Here is a 12,872-nt window from a genome sequence, read left to right as displayed (position 1 = left end):
GTGTTCTCACCTTGCACTGTGGTCCTTTCTTACCTTTCAAGGTCGTCATTCTCTCCTCACCCACATCAATCTCTCCCTTTCCACCAGATCATTCCTAACATCCATTTTATTATTATTTTATTCACATTTCCATTTCTCTGCTCCCCTGCATTTTCAAACCATTAAGGACTGTCACCAATTCTTTATCTTCCATTTACATTTCTCCCAAATATAGTCTGGGTTCTTCTTTACAACTGCTTTCATCAAGGCCAGTAACAATCTCCATGTCTCCAAGCCCAAAGAACACGTATGTCCTCATCTGACTAGACCTCTCAGCGATATTTAATGACTACTCCCTCCTCCTTGAAACATCCTCCCCAGAGTTTCCATGACATCAGACATTCCTGGTTTTCCATGTCTATTCATTTAACAAACGATCAGGGAATATCAACTATGTAATGAACATTTTTCTGGGACATACCAGTGAACAAAACAGATGAAATCTCTGCCTTTGAGGAGTTTCTATTCTATGGAGGTGAGCGAGATGAAAAATAAATGCATAAAACAAGTATGTTAGAAAGTAACTAGAAAAAGAGCAGAATAAGGAGTGATCAGGGTGTATGTAGGGGGAGGGGGTCATAAAGTTGAGATCGTGACATTTGATTAAAGATTTCAAAGAAAGAGAGCTAACCTTACTGAGCAACAGTAAGAAGGGCAGAGTGACTGGAGCTGACTGAGGAAAGGGTAGCATAGAGGGAAATGAGATTAAAAGTAATGACAGCCAGCCAGGTAGAGAGACTTGAAGACCACTGTAAGAACCTTGGCTTTTTTACTGTGAGGAAAATGGAGAGTCACTGCAGGGTTTTAAGCCGGTAAATTAAATGATATGACTTACATTTGAAAAATACCCTCTGGTTGTTGTGCTGAGACTAGATTTAAGGGGGTTTAGATTAGAAGTAAATCAGACTATGGTGGTTTGGACCATAATGTAATGGCACTTGTCAGAATAATAAGTGGCAGATTCTGGGTACTCTGAAGGTAGAGCTAGCACAGTTTGCTCATAGATTGGATGCAGAGTGAGGGTAAGGGTGAGGAGGTAACAGAGGCTGGGGGCAAGAGAGGAGTCATGGGTGACTCCAAGGTTTCTGGGCTGAGAAACAGAGGGGTGAAGTTTGCATCAACTCAGATTAGGAAGGCTACAGACAAAACAGGTTTGTGGCAGAAGATGAAGAATTCAAATTTTGGACATGTTCTATCTCTCTGGGGGCTTCTTGGTTACTCCACCCAATTTTTAAATGCTGGGATTCCTCAAGACTTCGTTCTCTACCCATTTTCCCCTCTTGAATGATGTCATCTACTCCTATGGCTTTAAGTACCACCTAGATATACACAACTCTCAAATTTAAATCTCTAGGCTAGACTTTTCACCTGAATTCCAGACTGTTTACTGGACATATCTCTACCTGGATCTTTCAAAGGCATCTCAGATTCAACATGTTCCCTAACTTCTCTTCATTTCCACCGACACTGCCCCAACCCAACCACCACTGCCTCCAGCCTGAACTATTGCAAAAGTCTCCAACTGGGCCTCTCATTTCTACCTCTGTCCCCAGTGGTCTTTAAAAACAATCATCATAGCATATCCCTGTTCAAAATAATTCATTGGCTTCCCACTGATGCTCTTAGAATAAAATCCAATCACTCTACTGTGGCCTACAAGGCCTGCTGCATGAACTGGCAGTTACCTACTTCCCTAAGTTACAGAACTTCATTACATACCACTCTCCCCTTTCTGAACTATGATCCAGCTTGCTTTCAGTTCATCGAATATGCCAACCTTACTTCAGTGGTACATGCTGCTCATTAGCTTGGACTGTTCCTCCCTTGCTCTCTGCATCCCTCACTTCTACTTACTGTCTAATTTTAATGTCTCCACCTTAGGGAGGCCATCCCTGATCATCCTATCTAAAGCAGTCCATTCTGCACAACCATACATCCAATTCAGTTGGTTTTCCCCTCTCCTCCACTAGAATGCAAGATCTGGAGGAGAAGGAGGATGACAACGACGACTCAGAAACTTTTGTTCATTGTTCACAACAATATCTTCTGGCACTTATTAAAATTTGTAATTACTGTTCTGTACTTATCTCCTAGGCTCTTCAAATCCATAAAGGGCAGGAGACATGTCTATCTTAGCTCATCATTACTTCCCCAGGGTCCTTCACACTGCAGGGCACATAGCAATGTATTGTTATTTGCTGAATTAATATATCACAGCATGAGAAAAGGAGACTAACAATTAAAACTTAGAAACAATGGCACTGTAGAAGCCAAATAGAAAATTTCACAGAGGAAAAGACAAAATTTGCTGCCACTATGCTCTGACCTGAATCTTCCTTATCACAGCCTTGGCACTGTTGAACACACTGTCCTCCTCATGTAAGCCACTCACAGCTGCCCCAATCAATGGTTCTGCTATCCCAGCCATTTAGCATCCATTCAGAAGAAACACTTTTAGAAGAAACTTCTTAAGTTAGAGAGTAAGAAAAAAGGAATCAAAATAAGAAAAATTAGTAAAGGTATCTCTTCCTTCGGAAAGTTACTTAATGTAACCAAGCACTTAGAGAAGGATCACTATTTCTTCAGCGGTAATCAACACATCTGAAGAAATCAAAGTGGTGACTCACAGAGTAACTTCCAAAAAAAGGAGTGTGAGGTGGGCACTATCTCTAGTTGTTACAAGAGATGGAGTCAATTAATAAGATAACTGTTTCAAAGGATTGGTGACCTGAAGAAAGGCCAAGTCTGAAGAAAGGTCAAGTGTAGCCTTTTGTAAAAATATCATTGGGAACAGAAGAAGGTTGCTTCATTTTGCACAGCAAAGGAAACCATAAGCAAAACAAAAGGACAACATTAGGAATGAGAGAAAATATTTGCAAATGATGTGACTGACAAAGGCTTAATTTCCAGAATATATAAACAGCTCATACAACTTAATAATAATAATAAAAAAAGCCAATCCAAGAATGGGAAGATCTAAACAAGCAATTCTTCAATGCAGACATACCAATGGCCAATACATGAAAAAAATGCTCAGTACTGCTAATTATCAGAGAAATGCAAATCAAAACTACAATGAAGTATCATCTCACACCAGTCAGAATGGCCATCATTCAAAAGGCCACAAATGACAAATGCTGGAGAGGCTGTGGAGAAAAGAGAACCCTCCTACACTGCTGGTGGGAATGCAGTTTGGTACAGCCACTGTGGAAAACAGTATGGAGATTCCTCAAAAGACTAGGAATAGACTTAACCTATGACCCAGGAATCCTGCTTCAAAATGACACCTGCACCCCAATGTTCATAGCAGCACTATTTACAATAGCCAAGACATGGAAACAGCCTAAATGTCCATCAACAGATGACTGGATAAAGATGATGTGATATATTTATACAATGGAATACTATTCAGCCATAAAAACTGACAACATAATGCCATTTGCAGCAACATGGATGTTCCTGGAGAATGTCACTCTAAGTGAAGTAAGCCAGAAAGAGAAAGAAAAATACCATGAGATCGCTCATATGTGGAATCTTAAAAAAAAAAACAAAAACATAAATACAAAACAGAAACAGACTCATAGACATAGAATACAAACTTGTGGTTGCCAAGAGGGCAGGGGGTGGGAAGGGACAGACTGGGATTTCAAAATGTAGAACAGATAAACAAGATTATACTGTATAACACAGGGAAATATATACAAGATCTTAATGGTAGCTCAGAGAAAAAAATGTGGCAATGAATTATATATACGTTCATGTATAACTGAAAAGTTGTGCTGAACACTGAAATTGGACACAACATTGTAAAATGATTATAAATCAACAAAAAATGTTTAAAAAAGTTGCAGTGTATTTATACAATGGAATGCTACTCAGCCATAAAAAATAATGCCATTTGCAGCAACATGGATGGACCTGGAGCTTGTCATTCTAAGTGAAGTAAGCCAGAAAAGGAAAGAAAAATAGCATATGATATCACTCATATGTGGAATCTAGAAAAAGAAAGAAGACACTAATGAACTTATCTTCAAAACAGAAACAAACTCATAGACATAAAAAAAAAATTACAGTTACCAGTGGGGAAAGGGGGTGGGAAGGGATACATTGGGAGTTCGAGATTTGCAAATATTAACTACTACTATATAAAATAAATAAACAAGTTTCTTCTGTATAGCACAGGGAACTATGTTCATTATCTTGTAGTAACCTATAATGAAAAAGAATAGGAAAAGGAATATATCTATGTGTATCTATGACTGAAACATTACACTGTACATCAGAAATCAACACACTGTAACTGACTATACTTCCATTCAAAAAAAAAAAAAAGAGAGTTGCCTCAAACCAGAGTTAAAGAGAGACAGAACCAATACCGATGTGTACGACTAAATACTGAAACTGAAATTTTAGCTAAGGAGGAGATATGGGTAAATAGGTTAAGGTGATTTTATCTACATAGTTACCAACAGTCCAAAACGCAGATAACTTCTACTTCAATAACTGTAGCAACATGACTCCCTAGCCTTTAAGATGTCTGAAACCGGTCTAGAGACTGACAGAAATCAGCATGTTTTCAAGCCACATTGTAAGGACTATAACATGTGTGCAGAAGTCATCCTGAAAGAGTAGACAGTTTGAAATTTTGAATGTTTGAAGCCATTTCTCGACATGAAAGGACATTATTTCAGTACATAGCTTTTTCAAATTTTAAAATATACTTTGGAAGTTTGGTAAAACCTTTAAATTTAAGTGGCTTCCCAAACTTTGAGGGCTAATTCCTGATGAAATCCACATTCTTACGGTCTCGAGTTTCAAAGCACTTTTGTTAAGTACTCATTTCTCGAAGAATAAATAGCTTTGCAAGGTACATTCTGATTATGCTCTCACTGGCCAGGTACAACATGAATAGGCATATCTTTAGAGTCAATGCCAATCTCCATATACTGAGGATCTCTTTACAAAGGAATCAGAAGGCTACAGTTAGCAGTCATGGCTGCTCAGGATACCTTGTGGTTGATTTTCTAATTATGGAACAGCAGTCATCTTCAAATATGTAAATTCTGATGAAATCATACATTGAGTTTGAATCTACTATAAAGTCCTGACAACAAAACAAGACAGGTTTATCTGGAAAGTAAATTTGCAGATCAATAAACTGTGCTACTTAAAGGCAGGTATTGGGTTCTGTTCATTTCTGTTCACTGGCCAAGGCCATTATCTGGCATGTAGGAGGAAATGATAAACATCTGTGTAGTGCACGTCTAATACTTTGTTGGAACAGTAAGCAAATGACCGACAGACAAAATGGAATTAATGATTTCTGGCCACTAAGAAAAGCAGTCTATTCTATTTCTCTTGTCAAGTTTCTTTATCTTTGAAATGCCATTCGTTTCAGCAGCCCCAGGAACTGTCCTGCCAAACATGACTATTGTTAACAGTATCATGTTTTGCTGCTATACAGGGAAACATGCTTTCATCTGAAAGGCTTCCAAAAAGCTGTGAAGCACTGGAAGTCACTACAGAGAAATCGACTTACACTCTTAGGAACTACTACCTCCCCTTTTTTATAGTCCAAAGGTGGAATGGGCCATTGATGATGCAGCTGGTCCAATATGAAAAGAGTGATGTCTTACCAATCTAAAGGCAGGCTGGTGTCACACAGGGCATTGTCAGAAGGAAACGTTCAAAAACAGAAAATGTCAATAAATGCCATGAAACAGAGAAGGCTCCTGTCGTCTAGTGGACGAGAATGTATAATCAAGAAGCCTTTAGCTTGACTTACACCATCAGGACTCTTGTCAGATTTACGTAAGGGATGTCATTTTAAACTTCTCTTTTACTATTAACTTTAGTTTACTAAGAACCAGAAAAAATACTTCCTGTATATATTTCTTGAGCATGAGGAATACATAGGAAGTTTTGCCTAGCTCAATTTGGGACAGTCTAGTCAGACCAGGAGAAACTTGGAAAACGATTTCATGGCCTCTGGGGAGATGAAATTCTGACAATCTAAATGTGGAAGTACTGAAACAAGTACTCCAAACTAGTTGTTACTGAAATCGAGTGCCTACTTCTAAATCCAGCAAGACCTGAGGAAAAAGGTATAGCTCAAGTCTTGATAACATACTGGGAGATCTGATAAATAAACTAAAAAAAAAAATCTGAAATCATAAATAGACTGTTTTTATTTGATAGTGGGGTTTTCTACTCTTGCAGAATTCTCCCCCACAGCAAAAACCAATCCTGGACCCAACAGTCCATAATTTTAGTCCTACGTAAGAAATGTGGTTACATTTTGTGCATCTCTCAAACTTATGATGTTGGCCTACAGCCAAAAGAAGGAAATGCTTTGGAAACAGTATTGAAGGTCTTCAAATAGCACCATTTTGGTAAAAGTTATCAATGGCAATCACAAAAACTAAATCTTTGGTAGCTGAGTTGTCAAACCCTTAAAGGAATCATTCCACTTTCTTACATAACTCAGATTCTGACCTATTGGTCCAACTGCCTACCCTATACAGAAGTCCTTTCACACTATCTCTGAGAGGTGCCAATCCAGCCACTGTTTGGAGACTTCCAGTCAAGCCCTCAGTTGAGTAGATTGTTAAAGGCAGTCTGACTCCTTGTAATCTTTCACCTACTGGCCCTAGTTTTGACTGCCACAGCCACCCAGTCATACTTATTTTTCTACTTGACTATCTTCAACATACATGAAGACAACAACATTGATTGACCTTGGTTTTCTTTCATCTCTAGAATAAATAACTCTAGTTTTGATATCATTTGTTTGTATAATAAATTCCAGATGCTCTAATTCTACTTCCTTCTTTCAAAAAAAAAAAGCCCTCTTATATGCAATTCACACAGTTGAATATAATAATCGAAGTTAAGCCTGACAGGCCAATGTACATGGCTGAGTAGCACGCCACAAATATAGGACAGTAACATAATACAAATACAAAACAAGCATTACCTTTTTAGCTAGAACAATGCAAGCCTTTTCAACTTGTCATTCTCCAACTACATACACACATCCACCATCTCTATACCTGAATTTCTTGAACCTAGTAAATTATTTTACATACTTTTCTACTGAATGATATCTCTCTGCATACTCCAAAGAGTATTTAAGATTCTCAAGCCAGGGAATTCTATTCTCCCCACCTCTGTCCCCTGAGTTCTAAGATTCTAGAGAATGCTATTTCTGTCTTTCTTTGACTATACTGGATGATAAGATGACTCTCCCAAAGTTTCTGACCCTCTTCATCTTTCAGAAATAAATTCAGAGAAACAATCTCTTCTACTGAAATCTGCTGTTTTCTAGCGGATTACAAGGTCAAGAATTTCAGGTGCTACTGCTTTTAGCAAAATTAGGGCTGTAGCCTCCCTACCACCAACTTGCCTCTACAAGTTTTGTGATGTGTCACAAAAAAATCATTCAGATCCTGTGTGTGGTGAGGAGGGTAAGTAAGGAGTTGGTGGCAGGGGGATTGAAGAGGAAAAAATTTTTCTCGTAAGAATTGACTTCTTAGAAGCATACTTATCTAAGAAGTGTAATCTAGTTCAAAACAAAAAGCACCTAATATGAAAAAAGCTCCTGTTTATGTTGATTACGAGGGCTGGCAAGAGATTATTCTTTTAATTGAATTAAATATTTTAGATAAAAAGACAGACCAAGTTTTTTCTAAACTGTTATACCCTGGTTAATTTTCCTTGGTCTGCACAGACCTCACATTCCTCCTGTTCCTTCGAAGTCAAAACAAAAAGGCAAAACCATGTCTATCCCCCACCAATAAAACCTCCAAACTAACTGGTTAAAGGGGAAAAAAAAGATTTTTCTCCCGTAGCTTACAAGGTACAAACACAAGAAACTGCTTGGACAGGCAGTCACACAATCCCACCACCTCCACTGAGCTTCCAATGACATGCCTATTTGCACATCAACATGACTGATAACTTACCACCAACAGAGTTTATAAAATGTATTCACACATTAAGAGAAAATGCAGTTGGATGTATTTGTTTAAAAATTAAAAACAGATTCTCTCATAAGTCTAATTAATAATTTAGGTTGAATTTACAAAGCAAATTTAAAAAAAAGTTTCTTATATATCTGGGCTTAAATATAGGGCTTTAAAGCTCCGGTTTAATGTAGACTATTAGTAATTTTTATTTTATTACTTCTTTTTATAGTTTAAATTCTTAATCTTATAACCTGTACCTGATAGTTTGGGTAAACTGTGAGGGGTGGTTCCTAAAGTAAGTTTTCCATTTCCGTCTGAACAAATCAAGTGAAATCTACGTAAAAAGTACTTTGAAATGTTGGGACAGAACTCAGGATGGGATGGTTGGGATGAACAATAAGAAGCTAATCTATAACCTTAAATCTGTAAATATTACTATTTTCAGATATGAACTCATTAATACAACAAATTCTTGAAAGGTAGCAACTAAGATCTCCCTTGGTTATTTTTACCCCACAGATCAAGTGAACAGAATCTAAGTAACACTATCCCTTGGATTATGTATCATTTAGTTATGACAGTTTGCCAAATCAGTTGTTTAAATATTGACTACATGGACATACGGAACAATCCAAATTAGCTCAGGAAGGGCAGCACTGATGAAAAAAATTTTCAGCAGGAAGACTAACAGGGAGAGCTGACTTTAGTATTTTTCTCCCTTCCCCTTCCGCTGCCCACAAGCTGTTTCTAGTTCTTCCACCAAAGGTCTCAAACCTTCTTGCTTAAAAGGCTCCCCAGTCAAATTTGTAATCGATCAAGAAAGGGGCGTATCTCCCAGTAGTGGTCACATTTCAAAACAGGTACAGGTTAAAAAACAAACAAACAAACAAACAAAAAAAAACTCCCGTTGGTACAAAGTGTAAAACCAATGTCTGTGAACAAGGATATTTTTCTTATGCTCCTTCTCTGCTCATCATTCCTACTCCAAAAACCCAGAATGCTTTAAAACACTGCTTTTTCTTTTCTTTTTTCTTTTTCCATAGATAATATATACTTCTTAAGCTTAAGTGTAGTCGCTTTACCCTGTTGTATTAGTTTCCGGTGTACAGCATGGTGGTTCAGATATACACATATATTCCTTTTCCTATTATTTTTCATCATAGGGTTATTACAAGATATTAAATATAGTTCCCTGTGCTATAGGGTAGGATCTTGTTTATTTTATATATAGTTAAAAAACTGCCTTTGCGAAAAATTATTTTAAACAATCAGTAACACACGAGATGAGAAAATAAGGATTATCGGAAATACAAGAATCTACTCCCACTTTCAATCGCGCATGGCTCACTTGAGGATAGCGACCGTCAGTCACTACCTTTCATCGAAGTAAAATGTACAAATGCTTTATAGAAATAACCTGTGTCTCATCTCTAGTTTTTAAATTCTTCAATTAAATCTAATATGCTTATATCATAAAGTGAATCTAGTAAATATTAAAAGAAAGTAATTCAAACGATCCGAATCTCAGAATGCGGCGAGGTTAGTCCCAATTTAATAGATCCAAGCTTGAGTACCTGCACCATTTTTCCTCTCATTTTACTACTTTCCACCCCACTAGTGTGTGCCTGGCAGAGACTACCTGCCCGCATCCAGTCTAAGTCAGATGTCAGTTCTCTCCAACTAGGCTAGTTACTGTTTTGGACTTTCCAGAAACTTTCTAATGACTGACTACCCTGATAAACCTGTTAACGTTAACGTGTCAGTGGTCAGCTAAACTCCTCCTCCTACATTATATCCTTGCATTTTACAAAAGACTTTAACCCAAAGGATTGATACGAGTTACGGAGAAAAGCGCAAGAACGATAGATTGCGGAGATAATGGCCTTTAAAATCACAAGGTCTACCACGTCCCCTACTCTTTCTTGTGTGTAGAGGCCTTTTAAGGTAGTAAGACCGGAAGTAGGTACAGGTATTGTTGATACAAAACAAAGAAGAAGGAAAAAAAAACTTCCAGTGAGTGTGGCACGCTCGCCCGCTAATCCCCTACCCCCAATCTCCCCAGTCCCCACTCGACGACCTCGAGATGGTTGGGACCGGAGTCCTAGCGGGGAAGGCCGGGGGCTGGGGGCTACCGTGCCTGGTTTCGGGCCTGCGAGCCCGGGTGCACAGGTAGGGTCTGGGACGAGGCGAGGAGGCGCTGGCCCCGGTTACCTGCGGCGAAGTGGAGCGGGGTGGACTTCCTGCCCGCCGTGTCGCGGCTGTTCACCTTCTCGGGTGTCACCAGCCTCTTGACTCGCTCCACGTCCCCGTTGCGGCACGCCTCGAACAGCTCGCGGGCCGCCGGCTCCACGGCCTCGGCCGCCGCGCCCGCGCAGGCCGCGCCCCCGCCCGCGCAGCGGCGGCCCGACATGATCCTGGCCGCCGCCGCCGCCGCCAGCAGCAGCGCCAGCAACGGCAGCAGGAGCCCCGGCCCCGCGAGCAGGAGGGCGAGGCCCCCCGGAGGAGACGCGCTCAGGGCCCGGGCCGCACGACTCCCCGCTGTCAGCAGGCTCGGCGCAGTCCCATGGCCGCGCCGCCGCGCGCCCCTCGCTCGGCCCCGCGACCCCCAGCTGCCCCGCGGCGGCGGAGGCACCGCAAACCCGCCGTTCGAGATCTGAAGCGACGCGGCGGCGGAAGCTGGCAAGGCCCCTCCTGCCAGCTCCGCTGATCCCTGGGAGCGCCCGTGACGTCCTGCCGCGCATGCGCAGTGGTCATAGACTGGCGGAGCCGGTTTCGGCGAGCGCAGCGCGGAGGGGTTTGTGGGAAATGTGAGGCGAGCACCTCTGGCCGCGGGAGGAGAAGGGGCTTTATTCCACCGCCATCTTTGTGGTGGGTTTGCCTGAGGTCGAAAGAGTTTGCTCATTGTCATTTTTAAAGAGTGGATTTCCTGATCTGAATTTCTTTATTGCTGTTAAACTGAAAAGAACCCTTGAAAAATTTCCCCCTATCTTGTATATTATTTTGGACTTCTTATGTGGAATTTACCCATTTTTTCAACTTCCACAATCCCTTTCTCTTCGGGAATTCCCCCCCCCCCACCCGTGTCTTCCCTTACCCCAGAACTGCTGCTTTGTTGTTTCTTGTGAGCTACGTTTTGGAAATGAATGAGTTGCTTGATGGGAAGGTTGGATGAGCTGCCCCAAGACCATTTAAAGATAACTAGGAAAGTGATGAAAGTTTGTTCCAATTCTAAGTAATTGAGAGACATGGCTCAGATTAATTACTCATTCCGTGGGTGTTAACTCAGGACTAACTGAAGGGCCCATCATAAATCAGTATTATGCTGACTTACCTGAAGTGTGGACATACTGGGTATACACATTGCTGACAAAGTTTAATGAGTTGAGGATTTTTACTTACCGTTAAAGCAAGAAAAGCACATAATTAATTATCGCTTAAGGTAGTAATGCAGCTGTTATTGATCATTCCCTACTGTATACCCTGGTCTTAAGAAACTGTTCAAAAGAAAGGTATGCTTACATAAAATTATACGTGTTGACCTTTGGCGTGTAGACAAGCTTCCCATCCCCCACTCCGCACCTCCTCCTCTCCAGCACCCCAGTCTTAACCTGTTTTTCAGCAAATTCAGTTTTTGTTCGGAATGTCTACTCACTGTTGTGCTAAAAGATAGAGGTTGTACACTTTGGAGAGCATTTTAATAAACATGCAAATTATGTAACTATATGTGTACATAATAATACATTAAGTATAGATTTGAATTATGTTGTATATTAATAAATGGATATCCATGAATGCACCCAAGAACTAGAACAAGACCAATACTATTGCATCTATCATTTTTCTTTCATATTTTATCCACTTGACAAATATATTTTCCAATTTTATTCCTTGTTTACTCATTTGTATTTATTAATCCTTTCCCATGTGTGTATTCCTCAACAACATATTGTTCAGTTTTGTTTTTGAGCTTTATAAAAATATGTCTGAACTCTTTTTTCACTTGGGATGTTTGTAAGACTCATGCATTCATTTTCATTGTTTTATAAAGTTGTCTTGTGTGAGTATACCACAAATTTACAATTCAACTGGCCTTTGGTTTGTTTCCAGTTTTTTGTTATAAACAATAGTGCTATGAACATTCTTATGCATTCTTCTGGTGCACATGTGCAAGTATTTAAAATGAGAGGCATTCAAACTTTTTGACCACTACTTATAAGAATATATGCACCTGGCATAAGAAATGCATTTGGTGTCTTCAACAGTAAATACACACACACACACACACACGTATGTATGTGTATTATATATATAAAACAAAGGTTTCACAAAATAATGAAACAATATTCACTTCTCCAGTATTTAGAACTATGACTCTCAGTTAATGGATTACAGAACTCACAAATGAGTGGTGACAGGTTTAAAAATCACTGCAGGAGTGGACTACCCAGTGGAGTCACTCAATCATAGGGAATGAACGTTCACTTTACAAGGTAAAGCCAAATCATTTTTCAGAGAGATTGTTTATAATGTACATGCACATCAGCAGAGTGCAGGAGTTTTTAAAATCTCTGCCCTCATCAACCCTTGGTATTGTCTAATTATTTTTTTCTAATACAGTGGGTATGAATAGTATCTCAAAGAGGCCTTAGTCTACATTTTAAAAAATACTAAATTTCTAAATTTCTCATTAAAGAAATACAAATCAAAACCACTATGAGATATTACTTCATACTCATAAGGATGACTACTATTAAAAAAATGAGAAAATAAGAAGTGTTGGTAAGTTTGTGGCAAAGTTGGAACCCTTGTGCGTTTCTGGTGGGACTGAAAAATGGTACAACTGCTGAGAAAAACTATGGCATTTAC

At 39.6% G+C, this 12,872-nt stretch overlaps 1 protein-coding gene across 1 annotated transcript in view; it reads right to left on the bottom strand.

Moving 5' to 3' along the window:
• Nucleotides 1-10,789, bottom strand: part of TNKS2 (tankyrase 2) — a 56,617-nt gene extending 45,828 nt beyond the window's left edge. The window contains exon 1 of the mRNA XM_072971599.1: nucleotides 10,218-10,789. Coding sequence (XP_072827700.1) covers nucleotides 10,218-10,416 — 199 coding nt within the window. The 5' untranslated portion in view covers nucleotides 10,417-10,789. The remainder of the gene's footprint in view (nucleotides 1-10,217) is intronic.
• Nucleotides 10,790-12,872: the final 2,083 nt, after the last annotated feature.

The sequence above is a fragment of the Vicugna pacos genome, chromosome 11 (assembly GCF_048564905.1).
Source record: "Vicugna pacos chromosome 11, VicPac4, whole genome shotgun sequence".
Lineage (NCBI taxonomy): Eukaryota > Metazoa > Chordata > Mammalia > Artiodactyla > Camelidae > Vicugna > Vicugna pacos.
Note: the sequence above shows the minus strand (reverse complement) of the source record. Positions and strands in the feature narration are given on the sequence as shown.